The sequence below is a fragment of the Lipotes vexillifer genome, unplaced genomic scaffold, assembly GCF_000442215.2.
Source record: "Lipotes vexillifer unplaced genomic scaffold, Lipotes_vexillifer_v1.1 scaffold217, whole genome shotgun sequence".
Taxonomy (NCBI): domain Eukaryota; kingdom Metazoa; phylum Chordata; class Mammalia; order Artiodactyla; family Lipotidae; genus Lipotes; species Lipotes vexillifer.
Window position 1 is genome coordinate 416331 of NW_006788200.1, and position 16675 is coordinate 433005.

The 16675-nt window shown below is 48.6% G+C and overlaps 1 protein-coding gene across 2 annotated transcripts in view; it reads left to right on the forward strand.

The window, feature by feature from the left end:
- The first annotated feature begins 9246 nt into the window (after nucleotides 1-9246).
- SLC22A4 (solute carrier family 22 member 4) overlaps nucleotides 9247-16675 on the forward strand; it is a 49323-nt gene continuing 41894 nt past the window's right edge. The window contains exon 1 of one of the 2 annotated variants that reach the window (XM_007461330.1): nucleotides 9247-9798. In XM_007461330.1, coding sequence (XP_007461392.1) covers nucleotides 9406-9798 — 393 coding nt within the window. In that variant the 5' untranslated portion in view covers nucleotides 9247-9405. The remainder of the gene's footprint in view (nucleotides 9799-16675) is intronic. The other variant, XM_007461329.1, reaches the window with a different exon arrangement.

Sequence of the window (16675 nt, forward strand, 5' to 3'; positions counted from 1 at the left end):
CACGGGCCTCTCACTGTTGTGGCCTCTCCCGTTGCGGAGCACAGGCTCTGGACGCGCAGGCTCAGCAGCCATGGCTCACGGGCCCAGCCGCTCCACAGCATGTGGGATCTTCCCGGACCGGGGAACGAACCCGTGTCCCCTGCATCGGCAGGTGGACTCTCAACCACTGCGCCACCAGGGAAGCCCAAAGAGAGATTTTTAAAATGCAAATCTGACTATGCCACTCTTGTCTATTAAAGCTTCCATGGCTTCCCATTGTCCTTAGGACAAAGTCCAAACTCCTGAACCCAGCCCACAAGGTCCCATGAGGTGCAGTCCCTGCTGAAATTTGCTGACAGCCCTGCCTCAGGCCCCCATAATTGCAGTTGTGCTGATCTGTAAATTCAGCTTCCTCAAGATCTTTTTCCAGACCCTTAAAGGCTTCCTTGACCCTCCAAGGAGATAGAAATGAAAACTGAGTCCTTCTTTCTGGTTCTCTGTGTGATAAGCTTTATTCTCCCACCTTCCACCTTGAGAACCAAGGAAAAGGGTGAGGGCAGGAGAAAGCCAGATGCTCCTTCAAGCCAGCCCTCCCTTCCCGGCCAAGGACTGAGCCCCTCTTGGTGGCACAGCAGCCTGGCCCTGTGGTAACAGCCCATGAACAGCTGAGTTAGGGGTGTTGTGACCTGCACTGTGATGCCCAGAAGCTTGGGCTATGGGCCTAGAGAGTCCTGCTGACCACTCAGGGAGTGCCCTGCCCCCTCCTCCATCTGTGGCTCCCCCTGCCCAGCTTATCTGCACTGCAGCTCCATCCTGGGGCTCATTCTTACCCAGGGTAACAGCTTCTTGACTTTAATCCCCACGCTAACCCCTGATTTGCTTTCTACAACTCTGGGTAATTTCCTGGTTTATCATTTTCTCACATAATGTTCAAAAATTTCCCACAAAATAGTCCTTAGCACCTCTGAAAAGAGGTGGAAGTCTAAAAAGAAATGAGGGTAGTAAAGGGGTCTGTAATAAGCAAGGACTGTTTTTCTGTGCCCCCTCTACCACAAGTAGGAAACTACTTGGAAACCAAATTTTATCTTTGCTCCTGTCTGATGTGGGCCATCTGTGGCTGAAAGCAGAAGCTAGAAATCCCAGGGAAGGCTGCCAGAGGCCTTACCTGTTCCTGCAGGGTCTGGGGTTGGCATCAGCCATGTGGGCTCAGAGACCTGACTGACCAGCCCTGTGAGCAGGTCTGTCTCCCCAGTCTGACTGGGTTAACGAAGCTCAGAGGCTGAAGCACCACACCATACACCAGCTTCTTTACCAATATAGGCAGCAGTGGAAGGACACTCGGCTTCTCTCCGGGGTATTCTTGGCCTAAAGGCACATTTCATGGGAAGCCAGAGCAGTTACAGACTCAGAGGAAGTCTCAGAGGATGCAAATTGGGTAAGAAATATCATAGGAGCTAATATGTCCCAGGTCTTCATTTTCAAGTCCTTAGTGAACTGATATTACTCTTCTTTCATCTTCACATAAACCTGAAAGGAAGTACAGTTATTACCCTCACTTCACGGATGAGCTTAGAAAGGTTGAGAAACTTGCCGAGGTCACATGCTGGTTAGCTGATCTCCATGGCAAGAACACCCAGGGCAATCGCAAGTACGCATCTTCCCTGGAGAATATTGCCTGTCCTACCAATGGCCTAGTGACTCTTGCCAGGCCACTTCTGAAGGGTGCTGACCTATCTCTGCTTGTCAAGGTCCCTAGAACAGCCCAGAGTGCAGCTCAGATGCACCAGCTCTTCACACAGGGCCAGGCTCCTCCATGGAGCATGGAATGGTGGAAGATGAGCTGAGTCAAGGTGACCCCTGAAGCTTTGGGTCTGGGTCTAGACAAGGCTGGTGCCCACAGCACCTGTTCATAAACTCTGGCTTGCACGAACCCACCCCCACACCTGCCTGACTTGGGCCTGGGGTCAGGTTCGGATCCCTGCGCTAAATGGGCTGTTCTGACTCCTCACCACCTCCCCCTCCCACTTCATGCAGTGCCTTCTCAGCCTGTGTTCCTGTCCACTCCCCTGCCTGTCCCTGAGGCACCAGCCTCCTCAAGCTTCTGTCCCAGCTTCTCCTTTCTTCTCCAAATGCTCACTCTCAAGAGTGCCTTGGGTTGTTTGCGCTGCCTAATAATAGATCCCTTCCAAACTTCCCCCGCCCTCTTTTTGTAGTCTCACCCAGTCCCACTGGAATTAATCTGGGAGGATAGAGCTCAGAGGCCCAGCCAAGGGATGGTTCTTCCCCTACAGGCTCAATCTTAAGCTGACTGTCCTACTGTGACTCCACTTAGGTTTGTACAGCACAGAGAACTATACTCAATATTTTTTAATAACCTACAAGGGAAAAGAATCTGAAAAAAATATATATATATATAACTGAAATACATATATATTTTAAAATATAAATCTAAAAAAAAAATATATATATATATGGAGATATAGATATTTATGTGTCTGGATCACCATGCTGTACACCTGAAACTAACACAATATTGTAAATCAACTACACTTCAATAAAAATTAATTAACTAATTAAATTTTTTTAATTAAGGATCTTTTAGGTCAAGTATGGTTTATCCTCTGCCAACCTTTGCAATCTCATCCGTCTGCCTTTCCCAACCACTGGTTTAGTGTTCACATGGCAGGTGTCTGGGTTGGAGCAGATTGCCTGGGTGCCAGGGTGTGGCCCAGGGATCCACCCGCCCCACATAGTTGACTCCAGGCCCTTTTGGTCAGAAGGAGCAGAGGCAGGGTTCGAACCTATAAATGAGGCTGCCAGGGTCTAACCTTCCTCATGTTCCTGGGCAGCACCCAATGAAGGGCAGCACAGGCTGCATCCTCCGTGGTCATATATAAGTAGGATGACTACATAGGACTCCTCAAGCTCACAACTTCAGATATTCCAGGCACACTGTTTATAGCAACCAGCCACTGATATAGCCACTAGCTTCTCTGGGGTATCCCAATCTCAGCTGTGCTGCTTACTTCTCACTTTATGCTCCCGGACTCCTCGGACGCTGAGGCATGGAACACATATAGAAACCTGCTCAACATGCATGGGTGTGCAATCTGGAAGTACTGGGGGTTAACACCCAACAGGGCACACCTGAACCAAAGAAGGGTGGGAACCTATGGATTAATGTTGCCTAATTCTGAATCTTAGACATTTCTGAGACACATTCCCCCAGGTCCCCACAGCTGTAAACAATCCTATGCTGTACCTTTGTACTTGCTTTTCTTCTCTGTTTTACTCTCCACCATCCCTTACTCCTGTTCCCTTAGAGTCATTCCCAAATAGAAGGCAGTCTAGAAGGCAGACTTGCAAGGAAGGGACTCTAGAACTGGAACAGTCACCTTTCAAACAGAGATAAGGACCCCATTACTGTTAGTAAGTAGGATGGTAATAATCCCAGCATGCAGTAGCATCATTTACCAGAACGCCTATGATTAGAGATTAGAAAGAGATGCAAGGGGAAAGTGAAGCATTGGCTTGTGTCAGTGCTTTTTAATCAGGGGCTATTTTACCCCCCAGGGGACATTTAGCAATGTCTGGAGACATTGCTAAATGCCTGGTACCACTAGGAGAGTGTACTATGGCATCTAATAGGTAGAGGCCAGAGATGCTGCTAAACATCCTGAAGCACATAGGACAGCCCCTCACAAGGAAGAATAATCTGGCTCAGAATTTCAATAGTGCCAAGATTGAGAAACCCTGTTATGGCACATAGAACATATGAGGACAATGGTGATTATAAGGATGATGGCCTTGACTGGCTTTTGCTAAGTGCTTTAGAAGCCTTGAAAAAAGAAATGATAGTCCCAGGTCAGCCAACTCTAAACTCAAGGTACACTGTGAAAGCCAGGAGGCCTCCATAGAAGCTTTTAAAGAGACCTTATCTCCTGCAGCCACAGGACAGACTGTGTTGGAAATCAAACCCAGGGCTTATTTAATCGATTTAACTATAAGGGTAGGAGAGCCACAACAAAAAGCTGCATGCACAGCTTTGTTAGGTCTATGACAAAGTCATGGCCCTGATACAAAATACACAGAACCCTGGAACATGGAACAGGGACATTTGGATCAGTTAATAGAGAATTTTTAATTCCTGGATTCCCCCAAACCTTCAAGGCCAGAAGCAGCAGCTCTCTTCCCCATACTACAGGAGAGTAGCCTCTCCTTGCCTGGAATCCCTGCCAAGACTCCTCCTAAGGCAAGTGGCTCCAGAGGTGACACCTATCCTCCTCCGGATCCTCCCTACCTCCCCTCATGGTCTCTATACTAGAATTAGGTTTCAGCATAGCCTAAGTGGGGAAATACAGTCCCTGATCCACAAGGAAATAGCATATATATTGAAAAAATGACAGGACCTATGTTCCGGTAGGAACAGGGGTAAAATGTGTGGGAATTTACTAATCTGGAAGCATTCTCTCATTACGCTGGGTTTAACATCCAAGCAAGGATACATAAAACCATCTTCATAAGCTTCTGAGATGGCTCTTTGGTACTTGGATACAATTATGGCCTATGGAAATGAGGTGGAAATGCCACAGCTTTCTTGACAGTTTCAAAAGAGTCAGAAGGCCCAGGGGAGTGAGAATGTTAGATTGTTTTTAACACGCAAGACCAGAGAACCTATCACTGGATTATATTCCCAAGCCAAGTTCATCAGACACCCCCTTCACTAAGGCAATACAAAATGCACAGGTGTGGATCTCTAGTGTTAGTGGGGATGGTAGGATTCTAGAATAGCAGAGGCAGGATGGTGACACTTAAACAACAGAGGCAGGGTGGATGTAATTACAGACCAAAGGGGCAACCAGAGGGCTTCAACCCATGGGATCTGTGGTGATGGCTAATACACCATGCTTTTCCTAGGAGTTAAATAAATGGGCAGATGACTATTACTTGACTTATATAACAACCTCACCCCCAAAAGGAAGAGCTAGTGATCAGAAGGCTGATGACAACTGCTACAATGGAAAATAGTGTTTCCTCATAAATTTCCCAGATCCAGGCCAGTTCACAAGCTCAGAGCCTATTAACTGAAAAGGAGTCCAAGTCTCTTTAAGGAAGAACCCTCCTATACTGCTAAAAGTATTTATGATAATTACTTCCCCAATCTTTCCCTGTAAGGGATCTGTGGGCTATCTCAGACTACTCAGGCTGCCATAACAAAATACCACAGACTGGGGTGGCTTAAACAATAGAAATTTATTTCTCACAATTCTGAAGGCTGGAAAGTCCAAGATCAAGTGCTGGCCAATTCAGTTCCTGTGAGAGTCTTTTTCCTGGCTTGTAGATATCTCTCTGGTGTCCCTTCTCATAAGGGCACTATCCCATCATGAAAACCCCACCCTCATGATCTTATCTAAACCTAATTATTTCCCAAAGGCCTCATCTCCAACCATACTTCCACACTGGAGGTTAGGGCTTTAACATATGAATTTGGCGGGTGGGGTGGGGTGGGGGTGGGGGACGCAATTCAGTCCATAGCAGTGGCCTTTAACCCGAGTAACTCTGGCCTGAGGAAAGGGAAAGACCCAGAGCTGTTGGATACAGAGTATGAGCTGGCCCTGATACTAATGGACAGGAAGCATCATTAGGGTCCCCCAGTTATACTGGAGGCTCATGAAAGCCAGGTGGTAAATGGAGTTCTCCTGTAAGCAAGTCTAGTGGATTTAAAGATCCACACTGGATCTTTAGTAGTTCCCTGGTCCCTAAGTGCATAACTAGGAGAGATACACTTAGCAGCTGGCAAGACCCTAATATTTACTCCCTGTCCTATTAAATAAGAGCAATTATGGTAGGAAGGACCAAACAGAAGCCTCTAACACACCCACATTTTTGACCAATTTATTACGTCAGAAGTAAAACCACCTCCTTGGAGGAATTAAAGAGATTAGCACCAACATCAAAGGTTTTCTTCTTTATATCCCTCGGTATGGAGGATCAAAAGCTGTTTGTTTTTATGTGGGATGAATAGCAGTACATATCACTGTCTTGCCCTTAGGTTATGTTAATTCTCCGGCTCTCTGTCACAATATAGTATTTAGTGACTTTGTCTTGATATTCCATAACCTAGTGAGCAGATGTCCTAGTAAGACACATTCATACCAGAAGATGGGAGATAAAAAGTATGATTGAGGGCCTTCCATGCTGGTGAAGGTTTTTTTACATTTTTGTTCCAGAGTGAGTTAAATGTATATAAAAGTTGACAAAGTAGTAAAATGAACCCCTAGGACCAATATTTTGGCCAATCTTATTTCATCTATATCCTCACCCACTTCTTTCATTCCATATTATTTTGAAGCCAACTGGTGAAGTTATTAGGGATCCAGTAGTCTGAAGCATGCCAGGCCATCCTCTGTAAGGTAAAGGCAAGTTGTTGTACCCTGTACCCTCTACCACTAATAAAAAGACACAGTGCTTGGTGAGAATACTACTCTAACCCATTTAATGGATGCCTTGGAAGGCTCCCACCTTTGAGTGAAGCCCAGAGCAAGAGAGAGCTCTACAATGTGTCCAACTATAGAACAAGGTTCCCTGCCATTTGGTCCACATGACCCAGCAGAATCAATGTTGCTAGAGATGTTCATGGTGATAAGGATGCTGGGTAGAGTCTCTGATAAGCCATAATAAAAGAGTTTCAGTAAAATCTCTAGGGTGTCAGAGCAAGGTCATGCCTTCTGTAGCAGGGAGCTATTTGCCTTTTGAAAAGCAGCTATTTGGCTATACCTGACAATGGGACATCAAGGGTCTATGCAACTAGAAATATCCAGTAAGAGTTAGTTATTGTCAAATTCTATCAAGTCATAAGATTAAGCAGGCACATAAGCAATCCATTATATAATAGAAATGGTAGAGTCAGGATCAGGATTGAGCAGGTCCATACAGTTCAGGTAAGTTAATGAACAGGTGGCTCAGACTCCATGACACCTATACCTCAGCTATACCAACACTTCTCCCTCAACTCAAACCTATGGTCTTATGGGGGTGGTTCTCTATAACCAACTGATAGAGGGAAAAAAATACTCAGCCCTGTCTCACAGGTGCTATCAGCCAAAAAATGGATTGTTTACTGCAACATAGCCCCACTTAGGAGTGGCCCTAAAGGACAATGGTGAAGGGAAATCCTCCCAATGGTCCAGCTATAAGCAGTGTACTTGGGCATTCATTTTGTATGGCAGGCAAAGTGACTCAAGGTATAGGCTTACATATACTCATGGGCTATGGCAAACAGTTTTGTGAAGTGGTACCTGCTGGCTCTCACACATGTACACCCTGAAAGTGCAGGGGAGTCGACCAGTGGAGCCAGAACTAGTAAACAATTGCCTCTTCATTCTCTAAGGCTCTTTAGAAGGTCCCAGCTGGATCAAATCCCAATTACCCCCAGCAATTAGGGCTGGGAAAAAGCTAAGGCAAGTAAAAAGAGTGAGGCACTTGCCTCAGGTGCAAAATTTAAGGGGGTGCCAAGAAATTCAATAATCAAGATAAATAATATTTTAACATAGTATTTTTAAAAATCAAAACCAATATAAAAATCCATGATGAACAAAACATCAAAATTTTAAGATACGATCAGTTATTACTAATTTTTTCCTTTGGTCTCAAGCTCTAATGTCACAGCACATCACTGTCACTGATCCTGGTCAGTGCCAATGACCAGCTCAGTTACACAGTCTTGTGTCGGCCTTACCTCCTTCCCTGTTCACTCTCCCTAGTCCTTCACTCCCTTGCTTGGGATCACTACTATAAATAAATGATCTCCACATAAATTCTTATCTCAGGCTTTGATTTTTTATTGGGGGACAGGAGAGGCTGAAATCTAAGCTACGTAAGACAATGACCACAGGAAATATTGTTCAAAGAAGGATTCTTGTGAAAGGAAAGGGAAACGCCATTAACAATTCTACTGGACTAATAGGCATAAATCACAGCTGTCCTGGTACATCTAGACATATGGTCTTATTACACATAAGGAAACTGAGGTTCCAAGGGGGTAGGAAGCCCCTCTCCCTGTAGACTGGAGGCTACAAAAAATGAGGCAGAAACGTCTCCCACCTCTTAACCAGGGCCTGGAGAAGCAAACACACTTGTACAAAATCTCCAAAGAGATGGGCCCTTCAGCCTGTCAATCACATCTGCCTCAGGACCCCCAGGACTCCCACTGCAGGCCCAGGCTAGCTCACACAACAGCAGAGGGGCCTTAAGCCTGGACACGAGCAGACTGGTCCCTGCTCTGGTTACCCTGCCAGAAATGGGCGGCAAACTGGACCTTCACCTCCTCCCTTCCTCCCTCCCTCTGTTACCGGACCATGGGGTGCCCCTTCTGCAAACTTGAGGCCTCCAGTCCAAGAAGACTCTGGCAGCCAGCCTCATGAAGAGCCCCAGAGGATCAAAATCAGAACCCAGGAGTGGTGACAGCTGGGTCTCCATTACCGTGCTCTCACAAAGGACCAAGCTCCGTGTAGTATGTTCTCCAGAGGACCCAAAAGGATCCTGGGACGACCCGGTAGTCCTTGCTCCCCACCTCCCCTCAGTCCGAGCTTGTCTCTGACGCACCGCGATCTTGATCATCCCTGTTTCCCCCTTTTCCGGGCTGTCCCGAAGCCGCCGGCAGGTGACTGAATCCAGCTTGGGGGTTGATGAGCGCCGGGTGGGCGCCGGCCACTTGCGCTGCGGCGGGCCAGAGGAGAGGGCGCTCTCCTGTCGCCCCTGCGCCAGCAGAGCACAGGCCCCACGCACTCGCCCGTCAGCGCCCCGCCCGAGGCCCCCTTCGGCCTGGAAGCGGCAGAGGACCCCTGCCTGGGACGAGGTCTGTGGCGACGCCGACAGACAGGGTCGAGGCCCGACCTCTCAAAGACCTTGCTCTGCGGCCTCGACTCTTCCCATTCGCCCGCTCGCCCGTGAGGCCCTACCCGGCAGCCCGTGGCTGGGCGCTCAGCACCTAGGGGGCGCGGGGGCCGGGGATGGGGCGCGGGAACTGGGCCTATTTTCTGTACGGAGGCGGCACCGCTGACGTCCTAGCCTCAGCGGGGTGTCTGGCGGGTTGGCCGGGGGCGAGGAGCAGAGCACGGGCGGAGCCGCCCCGGAGCCCCACCCCATCCAGCCCGCTGCCTTGCCCTGCCCCGCCCCAACCGGGATCGGGGTGTGGTCCCGAGTTTCTACCGTGGCTTCCAGCTTTGCGTCCAGCTCCCAGGAACCTTCCAACGCCCTCAGCCCGTTTCCTGGGAACGGTGCAGGCCGCGCGCCTCGCTTTCCCTCAGCCGGCCTGGCCCGCGAGAACGTTCTGACGCCCCCGGGGAACGCCTTCCACCGCGCGACACTGTCCGGGGAACGCTCTTATCATCCCTCGTTGCCAACTGCAGAGCAGCGGCGGGGAGCATGCAGGACTACGACGAGGTGACCGCCTTCCTGGGCGAGTGGGGGCTCTTCCAGCGCCTCATCTTCTTCCTGCTCAGCGCCAGCATCATCCCCAACGGCTTCAATGGTATGTCAGTCGTGTTCCTGGCGGGGACCCCGGAGCACCACTGTCGGGTGCCGGACACAGCGAACCTGAGCAGCGTGTGGCGCAACCACAGCCTCCCGCTGCAGCTGCAGGACGGCCGCGAGGTGCCTCACAGCTGCCGCCGCTACAGGCTCGCGACGATCGTCAACTTCTCGGCGCTCGGGCTGGAGCCGGGGCGCGACGTGGACCTGGAGCAGCTGGAGCAAGAGGGCTGCCTGGATGGCTGGGAGTTCAACCAGGACATCTACCTGTCCACCATCGTGACCGAGGTGGGTATGTGAGCGACCCAGTATCTGCATCAGTCCCCCTCGAGACACCCTGGCAGTGCCTGGGTCAGCGTCCCCCACTCATCAAACCTGGCCAGCAGTCACCTGGGTTATACTTCCAACACAGGCGTGTAGCCCAAGAGAGCAGGACTCAGGCTCATTCCCCATAGGTTTGTCTCGTAGGGAGGGGATGAAGAAGGGAGATGGGAAGCAGTTGTCAACTGCCTTTTCCTCTGGCAGTTTCACAAAGATGAAGTTGTTTCCCAAGAGCCTAGATACCACCAACCCGAGGCTCCCCAGATGGACAGCCTGAGTCAAGTTCCTGCCAGTAGGCATGAGGAGGGGGTATGGGGGATGCTGCTGAGCCACGTGTAGACACAAAGAAGAGTCTTGCTGCTGGACAGGGCATGGGCAGGTGTGGTCTGTTCCCTGGCCACAGGCTTCTGGAAGCATCATGGGGTCTCCTGCTCTGCCATACAACTATGGTAAGGCTTGGGTCCTGTCCTGAGCTTCCAGTTTCTCTGAAAAGGAGCAGAAGGCCTCCTGATACTGGTGGAGTACAGGGAACTAGAGGAGGCATTCATGAAGGGACAGACTCACAGAGACCGTCTGAGCATAGGGCCCAGTGGTGGACAGAGGCTCCAGCTTATGCCATTAGCCCCTTAGCATCCTAAGTGGTTTGGTGGCAGGATTTCTAAGTTTCAGCAGTCAGAATACACACGTACTTTGTCCTCTGCATCTGGTAAGGGCCAGGAGATGCTACGTCAGGGCACATCTCCTTCTGAGGAGCGTATCCTCACAGACTAGTTTCCTGCTATTAATCAGGCAGGTAGGATTCCCAGTTTCTGGCCCATCCTCAGCGCTATGTGAAAACCTGAGCATGGCCTCTGCTAGTCTTTTATCCCCTTCCCCAGCACAATGTGGCAATAATTAGACACCATGTCTGGCCTTGTGCTGAACACCAGGCTATACACATCTGGGGTGTAGGGTCTGCTTTTGAAGCTCAGATACCCACGGGGACACTGGCTGTGTTAGAGAGAGCTAACATCAAACCTGGTTAATAACAGGGTTTTGGAACCTGAATTCAAATACTGGCTGGCTTGTTGTGTGACCTGGGGCAAAAAAACGGCCTTCTCTGTGGGAGGAACTACTCTAAGAAGGGATGATAAATTTGAACTGAGTCTGGAAATATGAGCAGGACTTGTCCAGGCAAAGAACATGGAAGACTCTGGGAATGAGATTTCATAGATCAGGGTGGCTTGGAGTTCAACAGATGGCAGGTGAGGCTAGAAATGCCTACAGGGGCCTGTCCACAGTGAGCCTTGTAGGAATGTTGAAGAGTTGAGTATATTCTGAGGACAGCGAGGAAATAGTAAGGGTTCCAAGGAAGGGGTAACATGGTCAGATTTGTGGTTTTAGAAAGAACTGTCTCAAGCTGCTATGAAAATCAAGAAGACCAGTGAGGAAGCTGTGGAAGTTGCCTTGGCAAGAGATGGGTGGCCAGCTGGGAGTGGTGGCTCTTAAGTCTATAAGACCTGTAGAAAGTGGGCTCAGCCTATGGAGCACCTCTGGATTCCCCCAGCATTGGTTCCATGCCTACCTTGGGCCCTGAGGTGGCCGTGCTTCTCTGGCTTTGATCCCCTAGCAGGGGCTCCTAGTGCTTACCCATCCTCTGTCCACAGCCTGATCCTGAGGGATCCAAAAGTAAGGGCAAGCTCACCCCACCTCAGTTCCTGGAAGTGTGGTCAGCACCTGAGCTGGAGCTGGCCCTACTGGCTGCAGCCCTCCTTGACAGCTGGGTTGACCTGTCTCTTTCCCCTTCTTTACTGGTTTTGTTCACCTCAGGGTGTGAGGGGTAGGTAGCTGCTGGCTTACAAGTCCATAGCTATCCCTGTTGTACCCTGCTCACAAGGGCCTGTGGACACCTCTGGGGATGCACATCATCACACACTCACACACATGCACCAGGATTTGCTTTTTTCAGCAGCCTTTCCCTTCCTTGCTACCTTTTTGGGTGCTGGGAGTAAAATAAAAGGCAAAGGAGCACTAGTGGTTGGGAGGAAGGAGGGGAGAAGCATGAAAGTGAGTAGGGGGGCGGTGGTTCTGCCTAGAAAGGTGGTGGCACAAGGAGGAGCTCTGGAGTCAGACAGGTGGGTCTGTTCTGACCCCACCCCCAAGCACTGGGCTGACTTAAACAGGTTGCATCACTGCTCAATCAATGCATCAATTTCCTTATCTATAAAAGGGGACACAAGCAAATGAAAAGATGCTCAACATCATTAATCATTAAGGAAATGTAAATCAAAACCACAATGAGATGTCACCTCACATCCATTAGGTTGGCTGCTATTAAAAACAAAACAGAAAAATAACAAAGATGTGGAGAAGTTGGAACCCTCATGCACAAAATGTAAAATGGTGCAGCCACCACAGAAAACAGTGTGGCAGACTCAATAAATTAAAAATAGAATTATCATATGATCCAGCAATATCACTTCTGGGTGTATATTCAAAAGAATTGAAAGCAGGATCTTGAAATATTTGTATACCCATGTTCGTGGCAGTATTATTCACAATAGCCAAAGAGGTAAAAGCAACTCAAATGTCCAGCAACAGATGAATGGATAAATAAAATGTGGTATATACATACAGTGGAATAGTATTCAGCCTTAAAAAGGAAGGAAATGCTGACACAATGCTACAACATGAATGAAGCTTGAGAACATTTTGCCAGGTGAAATAAGCCAGACACAAAAAGACAGAAACTGGGGCTTCCCTGGTGGCGCAGTGGTTGAGAGTCCGCCTGCTGATGCAGGGGACACGGGTTCATGCCCCGGTCTGGGAAGATCCCACATGCCGTGGAGCGGCTGGGCCCGTGAGCCGTGGGCGCTGAGCCTGTGCATCCGGAGCCTGTGCTCCGCAATGGGAGAGGCCATAACAGTGAGAGGTCCGCGTACCGCAAAAAAGAAAAAAAAAAGGCATCAGGTTGGACAGTGCAACATGAGACTAAGCGAATAAAACATTAAAATGATTTTAAGAATTGTTCAATTTAAATGTTTAACAATGACCCACACAAATTGGACGTGGGAATAAATGAAGATGATGCAAAAAGAGAATGTCAAAGTTAAATACAGACTACATTGAAATTTCAAAATACACTAAAATCATCAATTATATTTATTTGACAAAGGGAAGACAATAACAGTAAAATGCATATCAGCACCAACTGTGATTTGAAATTTAAAGCTCTAAAACTCCTTTAAAATCAGGCTGGTAATGATGTACCATATGCACTGATCTACAGTTGCCTGAGGATCCCTAACCAAAAAAAAAAAAAAAAAAAAAAAAGACAGAAACTGTATGATTTCACTTATATGAGATATGAAGAGTAGTCAAGCTCATAGAAACAGAAAGTAGAATGGTAGTTGCCAAGGGCTGGGAGGAGAGAGAAACAGGGAGTTATTTAATAGATATAGAGTTTCAATTTGCAAGATGAAAAGAGTTCTGGAGATTGGTTGCATGATAATGTGAATATATTTAACTCTACTGAACTGTACACTTAAAAATCGTTGAGATGGTATATTTTATGTTTTTGAATTTTATTACAGTTGTTAAAAATGAGAATTTTATTACAGTTGTTAAAAATGAGAATCATAAGAATGTCCAGCTTATCCAAGTTGGGAGGATTCGATGAGATCATGTGCCATGCTATATCCCATAGCAACAGCAAAATGGGCATCATAGATGGGTGGATGAGGAGTGGAAAGGGCAAGACCTCATCACCTCTGGCTGGGCACCATGGGCATTGTGGGAGCTGTTCTAAGGTCCAGGTTGCAGCCAGTATAATGGGTGATGAGACTTGCTGGAGGCAAAGCCCCTTTCCCAGGGTGGAATTCTAGGTCCCAGAGAATAGGACACAGGTCTGAATCTACTGTGCCAGGGAGAGAAATGGCCTCAGCTCCCCAACAAGATCAAGCCCAGGGGCCCTGAGTAAGTTCTCTGCATCTCTCTGGCACCATACAGGTAGAGGGACCACCCTCAGATTGTCTCTGCTTTATACCTCTGAAGGGATCTCCTGATGGGCATACCCTCTGGGACAGAGAAGCCCACCAGAACCAACCCCCTGACCCTTTCACAGGGAAGATGGGTCAGCCAGGGACCCAAGGATGGCATGTTCTGCTGTGGAAAGCCCTTTTAGAGAATGCCAGGAGGCGGGAACCTGGTGTCTGAGTTGGGAACTGTGTGGGTGCGTCTGCCTATGTGTATAGGTGTATAAGGTAGTTTCCTTCCTCTCGGAACTCATGGGTGGAGCTGCAGGCAGCTATGCCCTTCACCATGATAGAACGTCCAACAAAGGGCCTGGGCCTCTGGAGGCACTAGCCTTGTGCTGTCTTTCTTGGGACCTGGGGTCAGGGGTTGGACAGAACAGGACACACTGATTCTCCACCCATAGCCCAAAGGTATGAAATAGGAACAAGGGAGCCTTATCCTCTGCTAACAGGGTGCTTATGGGGGGCACTAGGAGCAGCGAAGGCGGGAACGATGAGACAGACCAAGCCTGGCATCTGACTGACGACTACATGGGACTCCATGTGGCAGCTTATAGGGATGTACCTCTTTTGGGGCCTGGGTGGGCTCTGCCAAAGGTGAAGAGTTTAGGCTATTATCTTTCCATCAGGCCTGCAGGCTGCCCTGGAATACTGCTGGCTAGTGTGAGACTGGCAACTTGGCTGTTGGGACAGCCTGAATATTAACCAAGTTCACAACCCAGACCTGCCCTCTGGCAGATTCCAAAGGGGATAAAGTGGGGACCTCTGCCTCCAGCCAATACCAACAGACTTTTATTTCCAGTCAGTGCTTCAGAAAGAGAACAAATAAAGGAGACTGAGGGGCTTTCCCTAGCTCTGGCCTGAATTTGCTTCCCTGTTTGTTTATCAGCTGCCTCACGCCAAACAGTTTGCCTGTTGCCTCTAAGCTCTGTTCCTCTGACAAACGCCACCAGGATCTCAGAATGTGCCTTTGTTTCGAGGCTGCTTCACCCGAACCTCCTGCCAAGTTTCTGGACAAACAAACTTTATCCATCTCTCCTGGTGGGCAGCAGAGACCTCACACTTTGTCTAAGAGGTAGGGTGGTGCGTTGACAAAAACAAGGCTTGGCAGAGCTGCTCAGAAGAGCTGCAGGTGCCTCAGGCTTCGGAAAGGACTGTTATTTCTTCTTTGTGACAGGCTATATTCGATTTATATTCAAGGCTAACGCAGGCCTGCCTTGTTATCTGAAGCCTTGGTATAGTTTTAAGCATGTCTGTACAGTCCAAAAACAAAAAACCAAAAAAAAGGCAGGGATCTCCATTTGAAGCAGAGAGAATGGAGGCTCTGGGGAAAGGCTTGGCTGACTCACATGCCCTAGTAATTGGCACAGACAGCCCAAGGCTGGTGGCTCTTGCTCTGTGTTTGCAGGACTGGAAGGCAGGTTCATAGTGGCACCTTCCAGAGTTGCCCCTTGGTGCCACGTGGCTGGCACAGACCCCATCCTATTTGCTCTCATTCCCAGAGTGGAGCCTGGTAGAGCTGTGTTGATCTAATGTCAGGACGCAAGTGGGAGAGCCAGGTCCCTGAGTGCCCCTTCTTCCCTCAGGCCCCTCCATTCCCATCCCCACCATCCCATTTAAACTACCTGGGTCTTCTGCTTTGGCTCCACCTCTGATGACCACAGAACTGAGGCCTCTCCACCTGTGGGTGCTTTTTCTTTACCTCTAATATAAAGAAAAAAAGATACTGAGAACATTTTAGGATTTAGCCTCCCTCCATCTCCTGAGCTCCAAGTTGCAGAGGCTAATTCCTGGTGAGTGCAGCCAGGAGACTTGGGGATCCCATCCTCCACTCAGCCCATATTAATATAGTGGTGCCTCTACTCCAGGTTCCACGGGCTGAGAAAATTGAGGCCCTGGTTGCCCTTGTCCCAGCTTATTGTAGAGTGGAGATTCCATGCCAGGAGAGGCAAGCCAAAATGAGGGATGCTACCACCTCCAACCAGCCTCTAACTCATAAGGCAGGGGGTGTCATTCTGAGGGCACTTTCCCTTCCCCCCAGTCCTGGAGCAGGGGCTCAGAGATTTTCCCCAGGGGAAAAGTGGTCCATAACAACAGAGAGCTCTGAAGCTGTCCCCACAGGAAATAACTTCATTTGAAACAAGATGTGCAGAAGTTGAAGCCTAAGAGTGCTCTTTAAAACAATGGAGACTGTGGTAGTAAACAATTAAGAGGAGACTGGTAGCTCCATTTGAGCAACAAGCTAACCCATAGGGCAACTAGATTACCAGAGAGAACCAGAAAAAGAGACAGCTCAGAGCAGTCAGAACAAACCTCAAAGACTTGCCTCAAAACTACTCCTTCAAAGGGGCTTGAATTTAATTGAATTAGACTATAGAATGATTTGTGCCCCAGAGCATTGTTGAAAACAATAAAGGAATGAGCCAGGAATTGGTGGAGCCTAACAGCTAGGTGTGATATCAGCAGAGGCAAACAGCTTAATAGAAAAACTGGGGAAGGAGACAGCCAAAAAGAGCCCTGCTAAAACCATTGTCATCCCAGGGTGACTGTGTACATGCCCAAGGCTGTGCCCTCTGAGGAGCGACATCAGAGGCTTCACACTGCAGGGGAAATAGTCTTCACTAAGGGTCTAGCCAAGTCATTAAACAAATAAACAAACAAAAACAAAGACAAGCACCCCCAGGATTGGGGGAGCTGTTCAATGCTCAGAGTTTCCACAATATATTTCTTGAAATGTCTAGTTTTTAACCAAAAATTACAATACATGCAAAGAAACAGGAAAGTATAACCCAAACTCAGGGGAAAAAAAGCAGGAAATAGAAATTGCCTGA